This window comes from Protomyctophum bolini (assembly GCF_963924005.1).
Source record: "Protomyctophum bolini genome assembly, chromosome: 4".
NCBI classification, from domain to species: domain Eukaryota; kingdom Metazoa; phylum Chordata; class Actinopteri; order Myctophiformes; family Myctophidae; genus Protomyctophum; species Protomyctophum bolini.
In genome coordinates, this window is record NC_137865.1 from 38,644,041 (window position 1) to 38,665,876 (window position 21,836).

The 21,836-nt window shown below is 41.5% G+C and overlaps 1 protein-coding gene across 2 annotated transcripts; it reads right to left on the bottom strand.

Annotated features, from left to right (window-relative positions):
• Positions 1 to 12,210: 12,210 nt before the first annotated feature.
• On the bottom strand, positions 12,211 to 21,200 carry tdg.2 (thymine DNA glycosylase, tandem duplicate 2). Of its 2 annotated transcripts, XM_080760990.1 has the most exons (11): positions 21,088 to 21,200; positions 20,771 to 20,953; positions 19,485 to 19,810; positions 19,119 to 19,336; positions 18,691 to 18,760; positions 17,539 to 17,674; positions 17,063 to 17,145; positions 16,402 to 16,496; positions 16,121 to 16,292; positions 14,341 to 14,466; positions 12,211 to 12,733 (listed from the first exon to the last, which is right to left on the bottom strand). In XM_080760990.1, the coding sequence occupies exons 2-11, from the start codon at positions 20,827 to 20,829 to the stop codon at positions 12,588 to 12,590; spliced, it is 1,431 nt and encodes a 476-aa protein (XP_080617116.1). In that variant the 5' UTR covers positions 20,830 to 20,953; positions 21,088 to 21,200; the 3' UTR covers positions 12,211 to 12,587. The 2 variants fall into 2 exon arrangements, with proteins under 2 accessions (XP_080617116.1, XP_080617117.1); XM_080760991.1 differs by lacking the exon at positions 20,771 to 20,953 and having other exon boundaries at positions 21,088 to 21,180.
• Between the last annotated feature and the right edge of the window lie 636 nt (positions 21,201 to 21,836).

The following is a 21,836-nucleotide window of genomic DNA, read 5'->3' on the forward strand; positions in this document are numbered from 1 at the left end:
AGAAGGACACGGTCCCCTGCAAGAAGTGTCCAACTCTACGAGTGCATTTATCCTTTGTTAAAAAAAAGGGGAATGTCCGCACACACTTTTTTGCTCCCTGTCCTCTCTTTATCTTCGCACCGATCCAGGCTTTCTCAAGTTACTTGGGTATGGCATTGGAACCCTTAAATAGGTCAGAACCAAATGGATGTTGTCACTCAATCAGTTAATACACCAATAGGTAGGCTGTATATGTGAAGATCCACTCCAAAAAAGACATTACATCAGTTAAGGGGCCATACTGACAAACAATAGGTTAAAATACAATAAACATATCATCCATCCATCCATCTTCCACCCCAAACCTTCCTGGATGAATTACAAATGTGGTAATTGCACATGTAATTTCACATATAAATGCACATCTTTTAACCAGGATCTTTCTTGAAAAATGGGTTATTGGTATGACAACAAGAGCATGCAAGACACGCATTACTGAACAACGGAGTGACTGTGGGACATTAGAACTCAGAATATGCGCAGTCCAGCATTTGTATTTGCATTTTATGCAAGCTTGCCATAGTGTATATACTGCTCTAAATTACATTGGATTGGAGAAGGTAAAAAAAACACGTAGGGGAGGAGATTGGAAGACTCATTCAAAAGAGAAGCTTTTTGAATTTATGAACTGAGAACCCGAAAACAAATTTGTTATTTGTACTTTACTTGAGTATTTACAATATCCAATACTTTCACTTCTTACTCCACTACATCTTGGATCCAAATATTGTATTTTACTCCACTACATTTATTTGACATAGATGAAACACTTCAGCCCTATATACATTTCAGCCAATTGAAAATAGCCTATCTACAAGCTCACAATGTATCGCGATGCGACGCATTGTGAGCTTGTAGATCTGCTATTTTCAAAAGATTTGATTACTTAATGGGACAATCTGCATGATGAGTACTTTTACTTTTTGTACCATTTTTTAATGGCAATGCTTTTGTACTTTTCAAGTACATTTTGAATTCTGGACTCCCTGCTGAACTGAAGACGCAAGTCGTAGATTTCTGGAAATTTCATAGTACACTCAAACAGTCATTAGCATTTAGACAGGCTGGGATCAGCTCAGAACACAGATACGTCACAGATACACATGCACGCACGCACGCACGCACGCATGCACACTATTCACTTTCTATTTCCGTAGAAATAAAATGTCAATGTCACCATGGGTTTTCATCTGTTGTTTGATGGCGAGGGCACATAGGGACTGGCCATTGTATGAACCTTGAGTAGATTTTTCCCCCTGTAAGTAAATCTGTAAAGATCTCATTCCATTATTGTTAATTCATGTAGGGCTACCCGGCTACACACAGGCGGTTGGGACATCAGCCAGGAATTGACATTGTTATCGGGTTCAATGAGGCCGTTGGCTGATGCCATGTGGTGATTTGCAGATTGGGAATTATCTGCACGATGTATTCTGTGATTTCCTCACATTCGCATTAAATTGCAGATACTCCGATCATAACGCAGATAGAGTTGGGTCTTATCACCTCCACAGTGACTGTGAGGTCTGATCATAACGTAGATAGAGTTGGGTCTTATCACCTCCACAGTGACTGTGAGGTCTGATCATAACGTAGATAGAGTTGGGTCTTATCACCTCCACAGTGACTGTGAGGTCTGCTGAGGTTGAACCAGGCATTCTGTGCCAGGTCGTACACAGGAGGATTGCTTGAGGGAGACGTGATGAACTTCAATACAGATTGAATCCGTGCAGGTGCGGCATATGTACACAGCAGTGGAGTACAAGGGCAAAGGTGGAGGTGGCCGTGGGTTCACACAGCGGCCTTGGCAGCAACTTGTTTGATGTGTGAGTTGAAGGTGAGGCTTCGGTTAAGTGGGACATGAAGATAATTGGGACATACTTGACACGTTTGATACTCAGTGTGGTATTGACATCAGTTTGCATGATGGAATACAGAGGATCTTTCCTATCCTCCTCTCTGGGAGCCAGGTGGGGCTTCACTATACTCAGGCTCACCCCGTGGTCTCCATAGCGTCCATGCATGCACTCCTCGTAATATACCATTCGGTATATCCTTGACCTCGTATGCCATAAATGGTCATGGTAAATGGTGCATTTATATAGCGCTTTCATCCAAAGCGCTTTACATAGATTGTGCATTTAATTCACCCATTCACCCACACATTCATACACCGATGGCGGAGGAAGGCGTCGGCCTGCACATCGGGAGCAATTGGAGGTCCAGAGCTCCGGGGGAGCCCGGGATCGAACTGGGAGCCTCCCATCCGGCCACTCTACCCCTGATCCACTGCCCCCCCACACCATAGTCTCTTTTGGATAAATAAAAATGTACTGTTTGTATCTATTTCTATATGGACTGCTTTTGTTGCTCTTCTTATTTTGTTGGTGCTTTATTTTTGACTGTGTTCTTGTTTCTATTATTTTATTGTACAGCACCATGTAACAATTGTTTTGGAAGGCACTTTATACGTAAAATTACCTTACCTTACCTTACCTTTAAAGTACAACTTCACCCAATTTCAACCCATCTTCATATGTAATTGGTCCTCACACTGTGTCTCAGAGGAGAGCTGTGGACACATATACTGTAACAGTACCTGTATACAGTACGCACGCACGCACACACACAAGCTATTCACTTTCTATTTCCGTAGAATGACGAATGTCACCATGGGTTTTCATCGGTTGTTTGATGGTGAGGGCACATAGGGGCTGGCCATTGTATGAAGCTTGAGTAGATTTTCCCCCCTGTAAGTAAATCTGTAAAGATCTCATTCCATGCGCACGCACGCACACACACACACACACACACACACACGCACGCACGCACGCACGCACGCACACACACACACACACACACACACACACACACACACACACACACACACACACACACACACACACACACACACACACACACACACACAGTATATACTGTACTGTATATGTTACTGTGAATTTGGGACATCAGTGATTTTACAAAATGGCAGGATTTGTGGTTTTTGAAGGTGATGACTGTTTACCTGAATATTTGAATGTTACATGAGTGTCACTGCTTATTAGCCAACGTGTGAATCATGAAACAAAAGAAATGTTAAATCCTATATATTTTATGCAGCGCTAACCCGGGGTCTCTGCATTAAAAGCCAGCACACGACTGCATGAACCCATGCAGTGGCCGCCTCTGCTCTTAATATGTGCAAATTACACTTAATAACTCATCATTTAGGTCACCTTCAAATGGAGCTCCAAGCCAGCCATTCAATTACATTATGCTGTGAACAGGCATGCAATTATGGGTTATTTGGGAAGAGAACGTGTAATGGTTTACATCACTTTGTGGGAACTTCTCTCTGGATCTCAAGTAACTGTCTGACACTTCAAAGGAATAAGGAGAGAGACATGGCATCATCACGGTCCGATGATACCTTGTCTCTCTCCTTATTCCTTTAAATTGGGAAATGAGTTGTCGTATTTTATGATACCCGATTCCTGTCAGCCCTCTGTCCCTGCTGTGATTAGATTAGAGAGAGAGAGAGGGGGGGGGGGGGGAAACACATTGCATCATGTACATACATTGCATGTACACATGTTAATGTCCTCTCTCCTCTCCTATACTGTATAACCACCCTTTGATCATTAGTAGCATTCTGTCCTAGACTTATCCGCTCTGAATCACGACCAGTAATTTAGCTCTCTGGATAATGACACTCATCAGGTGACTCACACCACACACAAACAAACAATGAAACACGCATGCACGCACACACACACACACACACACACACACACACACACACACACACACACACACACACACACACACACACACACGCACACACACACACACACACACACACACACACACACACACGCACACAAGCACACACCACACACAAACTAACAATGAAACACGCGCACACACACACACACACACACACACACTGTTTGAGTGTTGTCTGTTAACGTTCACTCTTCAGAACCAGGGCCCTGTTTCACAAAACTTGGATTAGAGATTAAACCGGGATTTGACAGTTTAAAATGGCTTAACCGGTATGTTGAGGCTTGATTTGGTTTCATGAAAGCGACACATACGTAAGTTATTTGGAAATGTATGCTGTGGATTTAGCCTGCTAACAGACATGTTTAACCTAATCCTGTGACAATACAAGACAATGATAGACTGCTTTTGTATGTAAAGCAAGAACGCAATTTGCAAGCTTGTTTTAAAGCAGCAAAATGCAACAATGAGGCCTATCCTGATCATGGGCTTTCCTTTGCATACATTGAGACGTGGTTTACTTTTAAGCCTGTTAAAATAAAAAAAATAATATAATACAATTATTCTGTTTTAAGCGTTATTCATAAGGCATTCATAGTCTGGATTTTCGGTGGTGAGGTGACCACGACATGACGTCACGAGCCGTGGTGAAGAGCAAACCACCACCCCAGCCATTCTCTCTGTTTTTACTCACCACCGCTCAACGTTATTTCAGCTCCGGTGGTCACCTCACCACCGGAGCGGTGGTCATCTCACCACCGAAAATCCAGACTATGAATGAGCCTTTACAGAAGGCCTGGGTTGACAAAATGTGTTATATTATTGCCTACAAAATCAAGGCATTCAGTGTTTTAAATTATTATTCAGGTCAGTGTTTATCCACTGTCCATTTTGGTATATTCCCCTGGAGTTTTACTTGGAGGCGAAGGGGTGGTGGCAAAGATGTTTTGTTTTTTTATGTTGCAGGTGTATTATGAAATTCTTGCATGATGTTGTGATACACAGTCAGTGCCAGTGGCCAAAGAGGGTAGTAGTAGTACCAAGGTCTGTTTTTTGTACAAGTTCTAATCAAGTCATCAAGTTAGTATACCCACAATGTTATAGCAAGTGTTGTCGACCTGAGCAGCTAACACGTGCATTTGATACATTACATGTATATGTGGGAATTGAGGTGAATGGTGCACCTACTGCACCATTCATGTGATCTAGTCACATGACCAACAGGAAGTACAAAAGCATTGTTCCTCCTAGTAGAGATCCATTTTGACTCTGCTGCAGGACCTGGTTTCCTTCTCACAGAGTGAAGCATGGTAGGCCAAAGCTTTGTTTGGTAGAGCACATGCCATGTTTGGCCATTGTTTTAGCACTTTAGTCTGTATCACTATTGTTTTATTTGACCTTATTTAAATGTATTTATTTGTTTATTCCAGTCTTCAAATGACTTCTTCAATACACTGTGAAGTGACGTGATCTGCTGCTGTGCTTGAAGACATTGAGAGACTGGTAAAACAGTATATATATATTCTATGCACTGCATGTATTTGTGTAGTTAAATGCAGCGCTTTAATATCACTTTAATTCACTGTCTTCTCTTATAGCTGTGAGGCTGTTGATGTCCCCCCTGCCCTTGCCCTTACATTGATTGCACTGTTCACTGCAAATCAAAGTAGGTTTTATTGTTTGTTCTTTTAATAATGATTTGAATAGTGTTTGTACTATACTAGGGCTGGCACTAATGTTTTTATGTTTCCTTAAAGGGACCAGTCCAGCCACTGTTTTTCACTGTTTTATCCTTTTGTTTTGTTTATTTGAGTTGTTTTGGGCATTTTAGGCATATTTGATTTACTTTCTTACTGGCTTGTTTTAATTGTTTCTCTCTATTTATGTTACAGAGTAACCTTGTTAAAGGCCGGGTCTGCCTGCTGCACACGGCACTCTTCTCTTCTGTTGGGACTGCACTGTGGGACATTTGGGTTTTATTCGTGTGTATTTGTTTTATTGTTTGATTTTAGTTCGTTTTGGTGCTAGGCCTGTCGCCCTTTTCTTCCCTAGTTTGTTTATTTCACTGTGTGCATGGGCCGACCCGCCCTTCCCTAAGAGTAAATTAACAACCTGTCACTTTATTATCTTATCTTGCCTATTGATATTGCCCTAACGTTTTAAATATACTGTAGTTAATTGTAATAAAGTTGTTATATGGTTTCCACACAAATGCCTCTTGTCAATCGTTCCTGTTAAAGGGGAAGTTGGTCAGTTATTAGGATTTCACTCTAGGGGTTCCTCCTGCCCCCCTCATTAAGCGGGAGGTGGCGTAGTCAGGCTCTTTACCAGTTACTACATATAGTTGTGGGATAATCAACCATCTCGTGACTTGATAAACATATTTTGAACAGTTTTGAAACTGATGTAATGTCCAGCCCATGCACATGCTGAGAGTGCAGACACAGGGTAGAACCACCGATCACCCCCATGCATAATTGAAATATTATGATAATGTACTGAGATCATTAATTGTATGATCATAACTATTATTACCAGGCTATTAGCATAATTGCATCTAGATGGTGCACAACTGCACACATTTCTGCCTTCCTGTTAACTTGTAGGCTATACATTTTATGATATACATTGATTTTGCATTTCATATATTTTCTCTAGACATAGGCTAAATGCTTGGCAAACTACTCTTTGGCTGGCTATGAGCAATGTGTTTATATATTTTGAAAATGTTGGGAGAACTACAGTAGGCCAAATGGAACTAAAAGTTGGGCTCGTCCGGGAGTTGAACCCGGGACCTCTCGCACCCTAAGCGAGAATCATACCGCTAGACCAACGAGCCACATACATATAACAGTACATGCTGCGCACTCTTCTCGCCCATCAAAACTAGGGGTTTAGTTTGTAACTGGTGATGTGGCAGGTTGGGAAAGAGCTGATCTGGTAGAACAGTGCCCTCTGGTGGTTACAAGTTCATTAAACTTTTTTGTTATGTACTACCTTGGTAGTTGGTAGTAGGTACTACCTCGAATGAAATAGAGTAGATAGTTCCAATGTTTGGAACTATCCCGCTTTGCGGCGACATTGATTGATTGAAAGCGTGTCGACGTCATTTATGCTTTTAAAAATAATAAATATTTTACTAACTAACACAAATGAATGAAAACGCTAATTTATTTGCTGTTCGGAATATAGGCAAATTAAAATTTGATTTTCACCCGAGCGATTATAGTTTTGCAAATTTCATAATGTTGCTGATGTCTGAGGTGGGTGGGTCTTTCAGTACCATGATGCTCATTGACATCATAGAAGGTAGGTTCGTTTCCCTGCCCACATCCCTGGTTTATCAATGATAAAGCCGAGGAAATCAAAAACAATCCTCGGGAGCTCTGGAAGCTACTAAACAACCAACTAGGCTGTGGTCAGAAACTTAAAACCAGGTTTACTAACATAAACATCAAATCAAATAACACCCTCATCACTGACAAGGTTGATGTAGCCAATCACTTGAACATCTTCTTTACAAACATTGCAACAATGCTGGTTAACAAACTGCCCTCCCACTCTGGGCGTTTTGGTGTAGAGCACATCAAAGGCTTCTACAAAAACCTAGGTGTTTGTAAAGATGATTTTAAAATGACAATGGTAACAACTGAGGAGGTACTTAAGAAACTGAGTGCCCTCCAACCCCACAAGGCCACTGGCCATGACAATATTCCCTCCAAATTTCTCAGAGACTCAGCCATTTCCATAGCTCCAGTCATCACCCACATAGTTAACCTCTCCATCAAACAAGGACAGGTCCCCAGAGATTTTAAACTGGCCAAAGTAACCCCCCTGTACAAAAAAGGGAGCAAATTAGAACCCGGCAACTACCGCCCTATTTCTATTCTAAGCTCCATCTCGAAAGTGATGGAAAAAATAGTCTATGAACAGGTTGAAAAGTATCTTGCCACTAATAAATTGTTGTACGAGTTCCAATCTGGTTTCAGAACATCCCACTCCACTGACACATGCCTTCTCTATTTGAGCGACCACATCAAACACGAGGTGGATGCTGGAAAATACTGCGGCATGGTCATGCTGGACCTCCAAAAGGCTTTTGACACCGTGAACCACTCCATACTGGTTAACAAGCTTAAAGCTATTGGTTTTGATAGCACATCAGTGAGCTGGATGCAATCCTACCTGGAGGGGAGAGAACAGATGGTGGAAGTGAACGGAACACTGTCCCCCCCCCTCCCAGTGAGCTGTGGCGTCCCACAAGGAAGCATACTAGGGCCTTTACTGTTCCTAATATATGTAAACGACATGACTTCAGCTTGTGACTGCAACTTGTTCCTGTTCGCAGACGACTCAGCACTGCTGGTCTCGGACAGGAACAAACTGCAGGTTGAAAAGACCCTCAGCTCTGAACTCGGTAGAATCTGCACCTGGCTCGCTGATAACAAACTATCCTTACACCTGGGAAAAACTGAATCCATTCTCTTCGGATCAAATAGTAATCTCAAAAAGGCAGATGGCTTCTTGGTTAGAGTTGGTGATGATATTATCACACGGAAGGATCAAATTACCTACCTAGGTTCCATCCTGGAGGCCAATCTTTCCGGTGATAAGATGGCCACCAACGTAATCAAAAAAGTCAATCAAAGAACAAGATTCCTCTACAGGATCTCCTCACTGGTCGACAAAAACACATTGAAGACCTTAACAGGAGCCCTTGTACAAGGTTTCTTTGACTATGCATCCACCTCCTGGTACCACAGCACCTCAAAGGCCCTTAAAACAAGGCTCCAGACCTCCCAAAACAAACTGGTCAGGCTCCTACTTGGCCTCACCCCCCGAACCCACCTCACCCCTGCCCACTTTGACAGGCTGGGATGGCTTAGGGTCGACGACAGAGTACAGCATCTTGCAATGGGTCTGGTCCACAAGATTAGATACACCACCAAGATACCCATGTACCTGTCTAAATACTTCCTTAATGTAAACGAAGTCCACACCCACAACACCAGAGGGAGTGCAACAAACCATGTACAACCCAGATTCGGCACAAACAAGGGACTAAATTCTTTTCGCTCCTATGCGACCAAAATGTGGAACGCCCTACCAACAGTCATTAAGACATGTGAATCCCTTGGCTCCTTCAAAACTGCTCTCAAAGGGCACCTACGGATGGCTGCAATTCGAAACTGGCCTCTGTAAAAGCTGAATTTGTATCTGGATTGTACTATGTTTTTGTATGGACGTGGTGTTGGGTGCCTGCACATATGCACACATGGCATCAACGCATGGTGTTGTGTGCAGGCGCCCTACACTCTGTCTTTGTACTATGGATTGTACTATGTTTTTGTATGGACGTGGTGTTGGGTGCCTGCACATATGCACACATGGCATCAACGCATGGTGTTGTGTGCAGGCGCCCTACACTCTGTCTTTCGTTTTCTTTTCTTTTATCCCCCTGTTCCCCTCACTGTATATATACTTTTTTTCCCTTTTCGCTTCCTATATGATGAATTCCTGTTCTGTTCTTTAACTACATAGAAGTGTCTATTTGTTTGTCTCTAAATGTTTTGATGAATTGAACAATGTGGACCCTGTTGTAAACAAGTGTAAGGCTTAATTGGGTCGTCCACTCACAGTTAACAGTCTTTGTATTGAGTTTGTGCTTGAAATGTACTGTAATTCTGCAAACTGTTAATAAAGATTTCAATCAATCAATCAATCCTACTGTTTTCGGGTGAATTTCACCCGTGTTTAAGTGTGATAGAGAAAAATCCAATAGGCTACACCCACAATGGCCTTTCTTATTTTTGAGTGGTGCAACCATAGCCTGGTATGTGTGGCTGGCTGGGTCTGAGCACGAAAACAGCATGGTTGTTTTTCACCAACTGTGCGCAACACACACACACACACACACACACACACACACACACACACACACACATCATATATGTGATGATACAGTGATAGTACAGTAGCCTAGTACAGTAGACTGAGTAGAGGATTAATGATACTTGATAACTTCTCTCTTTCAATTGCTTTATTTTCGCAAAATGTATCAAAGTACAATGTGCATGCACACAATATGTAAATAAATAAATGTGTTACATTTTCTTGCATAAACACAAAGAGCTGTTTCCATAACTGCACAAATTATTGCACATAACATGAGTAGCTGTTATAATAACATAATAACATAACATGAGTAGCTCTTTGCCTGCCTGCCTGCCTGCCTGTCTGTCTGTCTGTCTGTCCATGAGTAGTTATTTGTCTGTCTGTCAATGAGTAGCTGTCTGCCTGCCTGTCTATGAGTAGCTGTCTGTCTGCCTGCCTGCCTGTCCAATTGTCCATGAGTAGCTGTCTGTCTGCCTGTCTGAGTAGCTGTCTGCCTGCCTGCCTAATTGTCCATGAGTAGCTGTCTGTCTGCCTGTCTATGAGTAGCTGTCTGCCTGCCTGCCTAATTGTCCATGAGTAGCTGTCTGTCTGCCTGTCTATGAGTAGCTGTCTGCCTTCCTGCCTGTCCAATTGTCCATGAGTAGCTGTCTGTCTGTCTATGAGTAGCTGTCTGCCTTCCTGCCTGTCCAATTGTCCATGAGTAGCTGTCTGTCTGTCTATGAGTAGCTGTCTGCCTTCCTGCCTGTCCAATTGTCCATGAGTAGCTGTCTGCCTGCCTGTCCAATTCTCCATGAGTAGCTGTCTGTCTGCCTGTCTATGAGTAGCTGTCTGACTGCCTGCCTGTCCAATTCTCCATGAGTAGCTGTCTGTCTGTCTGCCTGTCTATGAGTAGCTGTCTGCCTGCCTGCCAGCCAGCAAGTTGGTTAACAGAAAATAAATTGTTAAATCTACCTGAAAATACATAGCTATAAGTGAAGAGCAATTTCCGCAATTACCATTTCCACCATTTCCGCAATTTCATTACAATTTCCACAATTTCCGCAATTTCTTTCACTGCAGTAGAGGAACCCACTGTCATTTCTCTAACGTTTCGGGCGGTTTGCCGTAACCGGCCCGGGACCTTTTTTTTGTTTTTTTGTGAAAGTCATGATGAAATATCGAAGAAGATACCTCAAGTTGCCATGTAGGCCTATTGCTGTACTGCAATAGGCCTATATTTATTTTGATGAGAAATATTTGTAACAAAAATATGTTTAGTGTTCAGGGTTAAGCAAACCTTACACACATCAAGCTAACAGCTTGATGTGTGTAAGGTTATCAAAGAGGTTATCAAAGATGATAATTATGTATAATTTGCACAATAGTACTATTGTGCAAATTATACATAATTATCATCTTTGAATGGGCCCGATACCAGCCTTATGATTATGAATATATTGTGTGATATATGGCAATTATGGGCTATTTGTAAAATTGCCACATGCCCTGTTTATGGCCGGGCTAATCTTAATTGGCTTTTAGGGTGTTGTTCACTAGCTATCTAATCTTCTTAAACTAGTTAGGAGATGGATGGGCTGACAGTATGGCTGACTCTGTTTCATTAGTCATTACCACAAGAAACATATTAATCTTTTCTTTCCTTTTGTATTTTCAATTTCTTCCATCTTTTCTCTGCCTTCTGAAATTGCAGATGGATATGTTCTCTCCGTCCCCCCCTGTCTCTGATTCATCAATCTGGGAACAAGCTAATGGAAAATCACCAACATTAGCCTAAAGAAAGCAGCATATGTCTCAGATATGAATCATTACTAGGCCTTCACTTCCTATGACCTAGTTTGAACGTATTGCTTGGGTTTGATTTTGATGATATTATTACTATAGGCCTACATACCTTTTGTACTTGATTAGGTATTAGGTATAGTGTTATTATTCTATTTTAGAATTCTGATAAACTATAATAGAATGAACTCCCAATGCAATTAGAACTGCAAACTCATTCCCAATCATCCGCCTAGTCTGAAAGGTATCCGGAGAACTCGCCGGTTTTCCGACTCACCGCGGTTTAGTGTATTTTAGTTTTACTTCACCTTAATTTAAATTGCATTGAATTGAGAGAGAGAGAATAGTTGTTTAGAGTTTACACTAGATGAAGTAGCAATGCTAAAGTTTAAACACAAAAGTACCGAAACAATAGTAAACAATATCCTGAATTGGTAGGCCTACTATCATTGGTATTCACATACTCAACTTTTTATGATTATCTAGCGGACCATTTAATTGCACAAAATAATTGGATCACTTTGGAAATGAACTATAACATCTGTGGGTTTGACATACTACAATGATGAATTCATTATTCTCGTAGAAATGCCATTCAACATTTTTTTATAAAGTAAACGTAACATTTTTTTTGTGCCAATTTTACATTTTATTTTAAGACCTTTTAAGGTTCCGGTGGGTGAACCTTGTACAAATCGTTTTTTTTTTCACAAAAAAAAATCCCATTGTTCAAACATTAAAATAAGTCAATGGTAAGTAACACATGATTTATGAAATGCAATAAATAGTTGTAAGAAATAACAGTGAAAAAATATGTTTATCAGTATCACAGAGCTTGTAAATGGCAGCCCTGAAACAACAAACGGGGCATTTTGTAATATCCATAGCATTCACAGCATCCATAATGATGCTTACTGCCCCATTTACACTTAGTTAGTGCCCCCGCGTTGCGTGCCAAAAATGGACAATCTACAAGCTCACAACGAAGGGTTTGTGAGCTTTTATCTTGCTCAATTTCGGAGCACAACAACCAGCGTCGTAACTAAGTATGAAATCAGGTCTTTGGGAAGTCATTCCTGCTCTGCTTCCTCTCATGTGGTGTCTTCAAATGTTTGCGTTCCCGGCGGAGCGGGAAGAACCGGAGCGACGTTGCCGCTGTTACAGTTGATGTCCGGTATCTGTGACATCCACTGGTCATACGTCATGTGACCTGCTACCTGCTCCTTACCATCCATCCCTGCAACACACCGGGACAGAGATGAGGATATAATAATGTTGCTGTCGGGCAGAAATCTTGCATCTCCATAATACTACTACTAAAATAGCAGACCTCATAAATTGAATCCCGTCTGTTGTCGAATTCCGTCAGAACTAAAATTCCCAATGTGTAGTAGTGGTGAAAGCCGGTTTTCTACTCAATGTAAACAAGATGTAAACAAATTAAATGGCGTTCAGGCACAGACAGGATCAAACACATACTGTATCTCTTGAAAAAATACCCACTAACTAACGAACTGTATCAGTAGTAGTTAACATCCATGGCTACAACAAGGTCAGCACCAGGGGGGGCAGTGAAGCCAATAGTGTCTGAAAAATCCTGACTTCCTGAAAGTTCATATAATGGCCTGTTGTGGCGCTGTCATTGGGCCCAAAAAAAACCCATAGCTCCATAGAGGTCCATGTATTTGGGCCCAGCTTCACCTAGACTGTATTACCTTAATAAACATGATCGTGAATACTTTGGAAAATGATGGTCCCATTTATTAAAAAAATGACCATAAACATAAAGTCAAGCTACCGTTACAGTCTATGATCGGGAGCCACCCCCCGTTCGAGTCAAAATAAAAACCAACGAAGAAGAAGGGGGGGAAGTCCCGCCTCGTTATCTGGGCCAGCCAATGGCCAGCTGGGCCCAAACGGATCTAGAAAGATGGCGATTTACAATTCAAGGACTGACAGGCTTCATCGCTTTGTCCATATTTTTTCTATGGTCAGCAATTATATGCTTTTTTGGAAATCTTCAGAATGAAAAGAATTCCTTTTGCACACCACTTCAAGGGACAGGGAGATCCTGCACACGGCCTTCCCACAGTGTTTTTTTATTTTTTAATGCAAATACAACTTTTTGGTTGCACTGACCTTCATCAGGTATCTGTTGCATTTGATTTATTTTATTTATTAAATGCGTTATTTAACAGTTTTTAGAAAAAACACACAGGAAAGTACAGTTTAATACAAGGTCTCTTAAGAGGATTTATAACCCAAAAAAGCACTATGGCTTGTTTCCATTGGGGTCCTTCATATTCAATTAATCTAAGGTACCTTTTACACTAATTATATTCTTGTAAGGCGGCCAATGCTGTGCATTCTATGTGCACAATACATTACCGGATACAACAGATGTACAAGTGCAACATCTAGTGGCTGAATGATGTCATTGTCGAGTGCCCCTTTAAATGAACCCTGGATTTTACCATCTATGACTTTTTTGTTATCATTTTGGTATGTATGTGTTACCTGTGTGTTTGGTGGAGATGTTACAGTAGTATGTGTTACCTGTGTGTTTGGTGGAGGGGATGTTACAGTAGTATGTGTTACCTGTGTGTTTGGTGGAGGGGATGTTACAGTAGTATGTGTTACCTGTGTGTTTGGTGGAGGGGATGTTACGGTAGTATGTGTTACCTGTGTGTTTGGTGGAGATGTTACAGTAGTATGTGTTACATGTGTGTTTGGTGGAGGGGATGTTACAGTAGTATGTGTTACCTGTGTGTTTGGTGGAGGGGATGTTACAGTAGTATGTGTTACCTGTGTGTTTGGTGGAGATGTTACAGTAGTATGTGTTACCTGTGTGTTTGGTGGAGGGGATGCTGCAGAAGTCGGTGGTCTGCCGTTCGTCTGTATGCGCTCCACCACAGTCCTCAAATTCCGGGTCCACCTGCTCCTCCTTGATTGAGATTCTCTTAGCATCCTCTGCAGAACAAAGTTAAAAACATTTTAAGAATTAAATAAGAAAAACAATGAAAGAGAGATAGATAGATATTATTGATCCTGAAGGAATTTTGTTTTGTCCAACAGCTCCAGTGCAATACATTCATACAGAATAAAAAGAGCACGATGAACATATAAAAAAAGACATTACATCAGTAAATAGAATGCAGTAGAAAAAGGCAAACGCTATAAGTTAAAAAGGCATGAGTTAAGAGTGCAACACCACTAAAAAAAACTAAACAAATACGTTAACTGACCAACCCCCTCCCTCCTCGTCTCCCCCCCACGGCCCCCATTGATTCATTATACAGTCTAATGGCCCTTGGGATAAATGAGTTCTTAAGTCTATCTGTGCTACAGATAGACTTAAGAAAAACCTGTTACTGAATTTGCTCTTCTGAGAATAAAGTGCTGTGTGCAGTGGGTGACTGACATCATCCGGAATGGCTAGTGTCTTAAGGCTCATACATACTCCAGTTTTTGGTGATAGCTTATCACCGCGGTGTAGTTTTTAAAGGGTTGGAAAACTACACCATTACGTCAGTCACGGTGATGATCAGCTATCACCGCGGACACAGACCCATCTCTCTGTTTTTACTATCAGACAATCAGACAAGTCTTTTCACTCTGGAGCCATCACCCCGTTCACTGATTAGTCTAGACGTTGGGTAAATCACAGGGAGGCGGGGTCAATCCTTAAGGACATCACCGCGAGTATGATGGCCTCAACTCTTATCACTGTTTTAAGTGATAAGCAACCTATCACCAAAAGTATGTATGAGCCTTTAGCCAGAGTCCTCTTCTCTGCCATCACCACAGAGTCAGGCTTGGTCCCTGTCACTTTGCCTGCTCGCTTAATCAGTCTGTCTAGTCTGGCTGTGTCCCTCTGTCTGGCGTTCCCTCCCCAACACACATAGAAAAGAACGCTGGAGACCACTGACTGATAAAACATCTGCAGGAGCTTCCAGCAGATGTTGAAAGAGGCCAGTGTCCTCAGGAAGGAGGGAATAAGAAAGATATCTTCAAAGTGATTGAGTTTATATCAAGTGCCTAATATACTCATTGGTGAAGTATCAGCTCAAACAGTTGTACTGTAGCCATGTCGATAATCACATTCCCATGTTGTGTTTTCTGGACAAACTGTTGTTTGTGAAACTGCAGAAAGTTAAACCGTAATATTAATTTCATGAATGTGTATCTGGCTCTTGCTTTCCTTTTGTACACCACAGGCTCTGTCTATGTGTGCAATAATAAGCGCCCTCAAGCTAGTCTCGCGTAGCCAGATGATCGGACATCCATGCCTGCCAAGATGTCTTGGGACTTCTAAATTCACTGCAGGGGCTAAAACCGTGTGAAAACAATCCAGAGATTTATTGGGAGAATTTGGGACAGTGATGTGATTTGTTTTCACAGTAGTGGACATAGGTTTGTCAGGGGATGTTCTGTACACTGTTCTCAACTTCTAACCTATACATTGGATTTGGATTTAGATTTAGATTGGCCTGTCACAATTATTTGAGCTAATCACAGCTATTTTGCATAATCATTTCATAATGTTGAGAAATAGCAGAGATAGCCGATCTGTAAACTCACAACGTGTCTCAATGCAACAAAATAACCTATTTAGTCAGTTTACCTTTTGCTAGCTGAAGATCGAAGGAGTACTTGGTCTCCTCCACATCGTGGCTGGGTGAGAGGTCTTTAACTTTGTCCCGTAGTTCCTTCAGCTTAATGTAGAAATGCACTTTGTCTTGAGCACGAGGAAACTGGGCACATCGTGGACTGGACGACGGCATCAGGTAGCACAGCTGCACAGACAGCCACACGTTAGGTTAGAAAGACTGGCATTTCAACAACAGACACACGGGCATTGCAACCACCACCACCACGCTGATGCCCATCTGGCTGCATCCTCACCGTTTCGGTCTCTGGGATTTTGTACGGTTGTAAGCCAAATTCAAGGTTGGTTGCCTTCACACCGAAGATCTCTTTGCAGAAGATTTCATAGATGCCTGCAAAAAAAACATACATTTATCACACAATGGCTTAACCACTTAAACCCTCTCTAGTCTACATACCTGAGCGGTATTTGGAATGCATTTGGAATGCAGTTTTCCTTCTACAATACATTTCTTTGCCAAAAATAGCTTGGGTTCAAGTGGTTAAAGGCAGGGCTTAATTTGTGCGGAAGCTGGCCAGAAATCTAGAAGGTCTAGAAGGTCACCTCAAATGCACATACAATACAATACGTTTTTATTTTAGGCAATTTATTATTAATTAATATGTTCCCTCAATATCCCTTCCTGGAATGGAAAAGGACTGGATGAAATGAAAGCGAGTTATGTTCGTAAATCGCCACAATTTAGTGTGAGAGAGAGGAAAAACAAAACAAAAAACACCATGATTGACGAGTGATCAAGTAAACGTATGTTCTCTCTCTCCATTCCAAGTGTGATGTCATTAAATTCTCACATCCTAAAGAAAGCATTTCTTTATTTTTGGTTTTTCATAAAATAAAACCAATAAAAAGGAAGGAAGTTATGTTAGTTATTAGAAATGTGTATTATATTCGTCTTACCTTTTCCATTAAAAGCTGCTATGAGAGGCTTGTATTTCTGAAGTTTCTGCAATAACTGCCGACCACCTTCACGGATCTCTTTACTAGAATAGACATTAAAGGAAAATAATAAGAGACACCGCTAGCAATATTCTGAGGAATATTCCACTCCGTGTAATAAGGGTCCAAAAACAAAGTTACTGCACTTTGGCTTACTGTCCCATCAAGTAAGGATTAAAAGCCCAAAATAAATCTTACAACTAAAACAAAACATGATGAGTTCACAATGGCAGATGCAAAAGATGCAAAGCTTTGTGCTTTGTAAGTTTGTAGCTGAAGTTGAAACCAGCTCAACTTTTTGGTAGCTGTTGTAGCTTTTGCAGCAGCTACAAACGTCCGCTGTATCATTGAATGTCCACGTCGCTTTATTCCATTGAAAATGAATGGTACACTGTATTGTTGTATCTGTCTGCGTGAAGGCAGCAATAAGTATTCACCTGGACAGGTCCTTGCTCCCTGGCGTTGTCCTCTCCACCATGTTGGTGAAGCCGATACCATACTTCTCTGGAAGGCTCTGGTCGTGCATGAAGTTCAACTGCTCGTCTGTGAACCCGGCCAGGAACAGACACTTCCCTGCATGGGGTCACATGACACAGTACAGTCCTCATTGTTAGAACTTTGAGAGTAGTGCTGCACAAATGATCGAAAAAAATAGAGATCTAGATTGAGACACCTATGCGATCTCATTTCTAAATTTGAGCAAGAATCATGCAGCACTAGTGTGGCTGTCCAATTAATTTTGTTTTTTGCTACAAGAGAGAGACTAGAGGTTTAAGTTGAGCACTTTGATGTTGTCCTTTTAAGCCACCGTAGACAATAAGACAATAAATATTGTCATGGAAATAATTAGAATCATGATTTCAATTCTTGTGGAGTAAAATCGAGATTTCCTATTTGAGCAAGAATAGTGCAGCACTATTTGAGAGTGTACAACATGGATAAATGAACACAGGCGAAGGAGATTAAATTCATTTGTTCAGATAAACAAGAAAGACATACAGTCCAATAATGGCTCTTCCAGGTCTAAAGGTCACAATTTAAACAAATACATTTAGTGTGACATTTGTATAGCTTGATGTACAACCATGAAATGCCATTTTCATGTGCATTTGAGTGCATTCTAAAATCTGTATTCACAACAATTTTGCAACTTTTAGAAATGCAAGAATTACAGAGTAGTCTACAGTTATGTTGCTATGCTATATGGCACAATCAGTAGGATATTGCACATATTGCTTTGTAAGGCATTCTTTGAGAAAGAGTTACTTATAAAGAGAAGATGGTCATAACTTTGCATCACTCAAATGTAGAGGGATTCTTTGGTAGGATCTACTGTATTCATATTGAAATGATCACGCTCAAGACATGACCATATTATGTAACTAGCTGTTTGAGGGTGGCCATAGGGTAGAGACTCACGAGGCCATCTAGTAATCAGAAGGACAGCCCACTTGTCCAAGTGCCCCAGAGCAACCCTCTTAATCAATAACAGCCCCTCCCACCATATAATATTAATATTATAATCATCAGGATCACTTTCAAAATAATCCCAGAGGTGTAATAAAGGAGGACTGTGAACCGTAACATACAGAAATGGTTTCCTGGATTGGGGTAGTGGCGTCCTTTGAAGGCTGACATCAGTCCTGGGTTGATACCAATCTGGGGAGAGATTTAAAAAAAACTGTTACTAATAAAGAAAATGGAAAATTAAGTGTTGGCTGCAACCATTATAGGTATATTAATCATCTTTTTTGATCAATTAATATATTGATGCCCATGAAAGCTTCATGGGCAAAGATAATCAACTTCAAAATCTAAAAAGAACGGTCAAAATGACCTCTCAGAACTCTCAGACATGCTAGTGCTAAAACCCGCTGCACCTCTAGAATCAATTAACACTGAAATACACGTGTGCACAAATGGAACTTCCTCACAAAACGGTGCCGATTCACACTCACGTACACACAAATACACCCAAGACGGCCACTGACTGAATGATCCCCATTAAATAACTCACAATCAAAATGTCAAGATTGTAGGTTATAATGTCTGGCAGGGTTTTGGACATAACTTCGTCCACTGACATGCCGTTGAAGCGGTTCAGCGTTCTCTTGGCCTTCCTTGCCGCCGCCGCCTGCTCCTGCTCTTCATCCTGAGCGCTCCTCTCCTCCTCTCCCTCCTCTCCGGCTTTCCGCTTCGGAGGTCTTCCTCTCTTCTTCTTGCCTGGCGTCACAGCTGAAAGAGAGATACAGAAGTAGGCGTGGCTGTCACAATTATTACATAATCGCAATTATTTTTGTCATAATCATCATAATCGTTTTCCACGTTGAAAAGTTTTCATACATAAAAAATATAGATTTTGTACTTTATAGATTTACAGTACCTTGAGATGGCTCTGCAGGCGGAGGCTTCCCATAGGAAGCCTGTTGAAAGGGTTCCACGGGAGGAGGCTGCCCATAGGAGGACTGTTGGGGTCCCGCTGTGGGACCATAGTGGGGGTGGTGCTGGTCCTCCTCATAGGTATGGTAATCCAGGGTGTGGTGGAGGGCCGAGGAGGCGTAGCTCTGATGCGAAGGGAAGTCGTGGTGGTGGAGAGCCGGCTCCAGCTCCGTCAGGTGCGGTTCGGTTCCGAACGCCTCCGAGGAGTACGGATCCTGGTTGTGGTACTGAAGAACTCTATGGCCCTCCGTCTGATGACTGTTCTGATACCTGACATGAGACAAAAAAAAAAAAAAAAAACATGAGAGGGGGTTGGAAATAGTTAGCGGGAAGGAAAGGTGTGTGTGTGTGTGTGTGTGTGTGTGTGTGTGTGTGTGTGTGTGTGTGTGTGTGTGTGTGTGTGTGTGTGGGGAGGGAGGTGGAGGGCAAGAGAGAAAGAGCAGGGAGAGTTGGAACAGAAAAAGAAGATGGAGAGAAAGATAATGAGACAGAAAAAAAGCAAAGAGGAGGAGAGAGGGGGGGGTAAAGAATGAGAAGAGAAGAAGTCGAGAATGACAATGAATATGAACAACAAAATTGGAATAGTAGTCGGGAAGGCTGGGAGGCAGAGGAATAAGACGCATAATATTCAATCTTATCATTTACATACGGTGTGTGTTTATGTATACCGGTATATATATATATATATATATATATATATATATATACATACACACTGTACAATATATACTTTGTATACTGTATATCATGCAATGTCATACATCTGTTTGTTTTCTCCCCAACTCGTCAACGTTTAAGTGTTAACTGAGCTCTTATATTTTGCTTTTCATTGATTCACAGCTTTGTAGCTGGATTTATCCACTGTTCTGAACACAAATTATTTTGAACATCAGCCCTAAAGCAATAATTTCCCTCTTAAATATCTTATTATTGAGCTGTACAGTAACAATGACAAAATTATGCACAAATTGAAGACGACCTAATGGATTTTGGATACCTGTAATATATATTGGATTTTGTAGCATAATATACAACTTGTATGTCCAATCAATGTATTTCTCTCAATTCCCTGTGCATGCAACGTGCAACACAATATCACGTTTAAACGTCCAAATAAAACACACACATCAATGCTGATATCAGTGATATGCCTGAGGATGCACAGTTGCACACACACACAAGGTTTCCATGGAAGCCTCCTCCTCCTCCAACATCACAGATCGCACTCACCACTGCTGGAGATAATCCGTAGAAGGAACCGTCAGAGACGTGTACTCCTTCTCCTCCATCTTTACCGTGGATTTCTATACCAATAAACCGGAATGCATGTTGGCTGTGACACTCGAGTACGAGCCTTTTATCGTCAAAAGGCTTTGATTAAGAGGGACAGCTAGGGATCGAGAAGCTGCCTATCTGAAAATCCAACCAGCACAAAGACGTTGGTGTTACTAGACACACACAACCATTTCACAATCCCATTGTTTACACAAACATCGACGTGCCTGCTGTAACGTGCAAATGGTTAGTGCATCTGTGCCGAAACGTACCTGTACGTGTCCATCGTTTTGTTGTTAAATGATGACCATGAAGGCAACCCAAAACAAAGACATTTAAATGTCTACGGTTTCGGATCGTCTGCTTTGGATGTTTTTTTTCTTTTTTTCCAGGAAATAATAGTTTAACTATCGCCACCCGCTGGTCGGAGTAGGCTACTACGTGACTCGACAGCATCTTCTTCTTCTTCTTTTGACCTTCCGGCAGACTAGACGCCGGCGTATTGCTGCCTCCCACTATTTGTGTTCGGTATTGCACAATTACACTGTCTAAAAGAAACGTCATGACAGCTTTCACCACCACAAGTTACTTTGCTGTTCCTCTGGTGGGTTGAGTAAGTTTTTCAGTGATATGCAGAGCAGCCCCGCATCCAGCACTGATGTGCACATTCTTCTCCTTTCCAGAAGACTCCCTGAGACTGAGTGAGTGAGTGTACAAAACAAATGGAGCCAAATTGACCCGTAAGACCTGCAAGGGTCCATTTGATAACCCCCCAAGGAACCCTGAGGGTCCCAATGGCCTGGACCCGTCCCCAATGTGAGAGCCTACTGCTATATGCTGATTGCTCAAAGAAAAAACGGAAATGTGTGCCTATCACTGGTTAACACGAATTCACCAGATCTATATTACTTACTACAGTCCTTATTTTCCTCATTTTAAATAATATTATATAATTAATTAGTTAATTATGCAACGATTCTTGATCACAAATTCACAACCACGTTATTGTGATTGCTTTTAC

What these genes read in the sequence shown, in the direction of transcription:
- tdg.2 (XM_080760990.1), bottom strand. Translation starts at nt 20,829, where the DNA reads ATGGAGGAGAAGGAGTACACGTCTCTGACGGTTCCTTCTACGGATTAT. An exon ending in GGGAGCAAGGACCTGTCCAG is followed by an intron (nt 17,146 to 17,538) that starts GTGAATACTTAT and finishes TGTCTATTCTAG; the next exon opens with TAAAGAGATCCGTGAAGGTG. An exon ending in CCCCTCCACCAAACACACAG is followed by an intron (nt 12,734 to 14,340) that starts GTAACACATACT and finishes GGTGTGTTGCAG; the next exon opens with GGATGGATGGTAAGGAGCAG.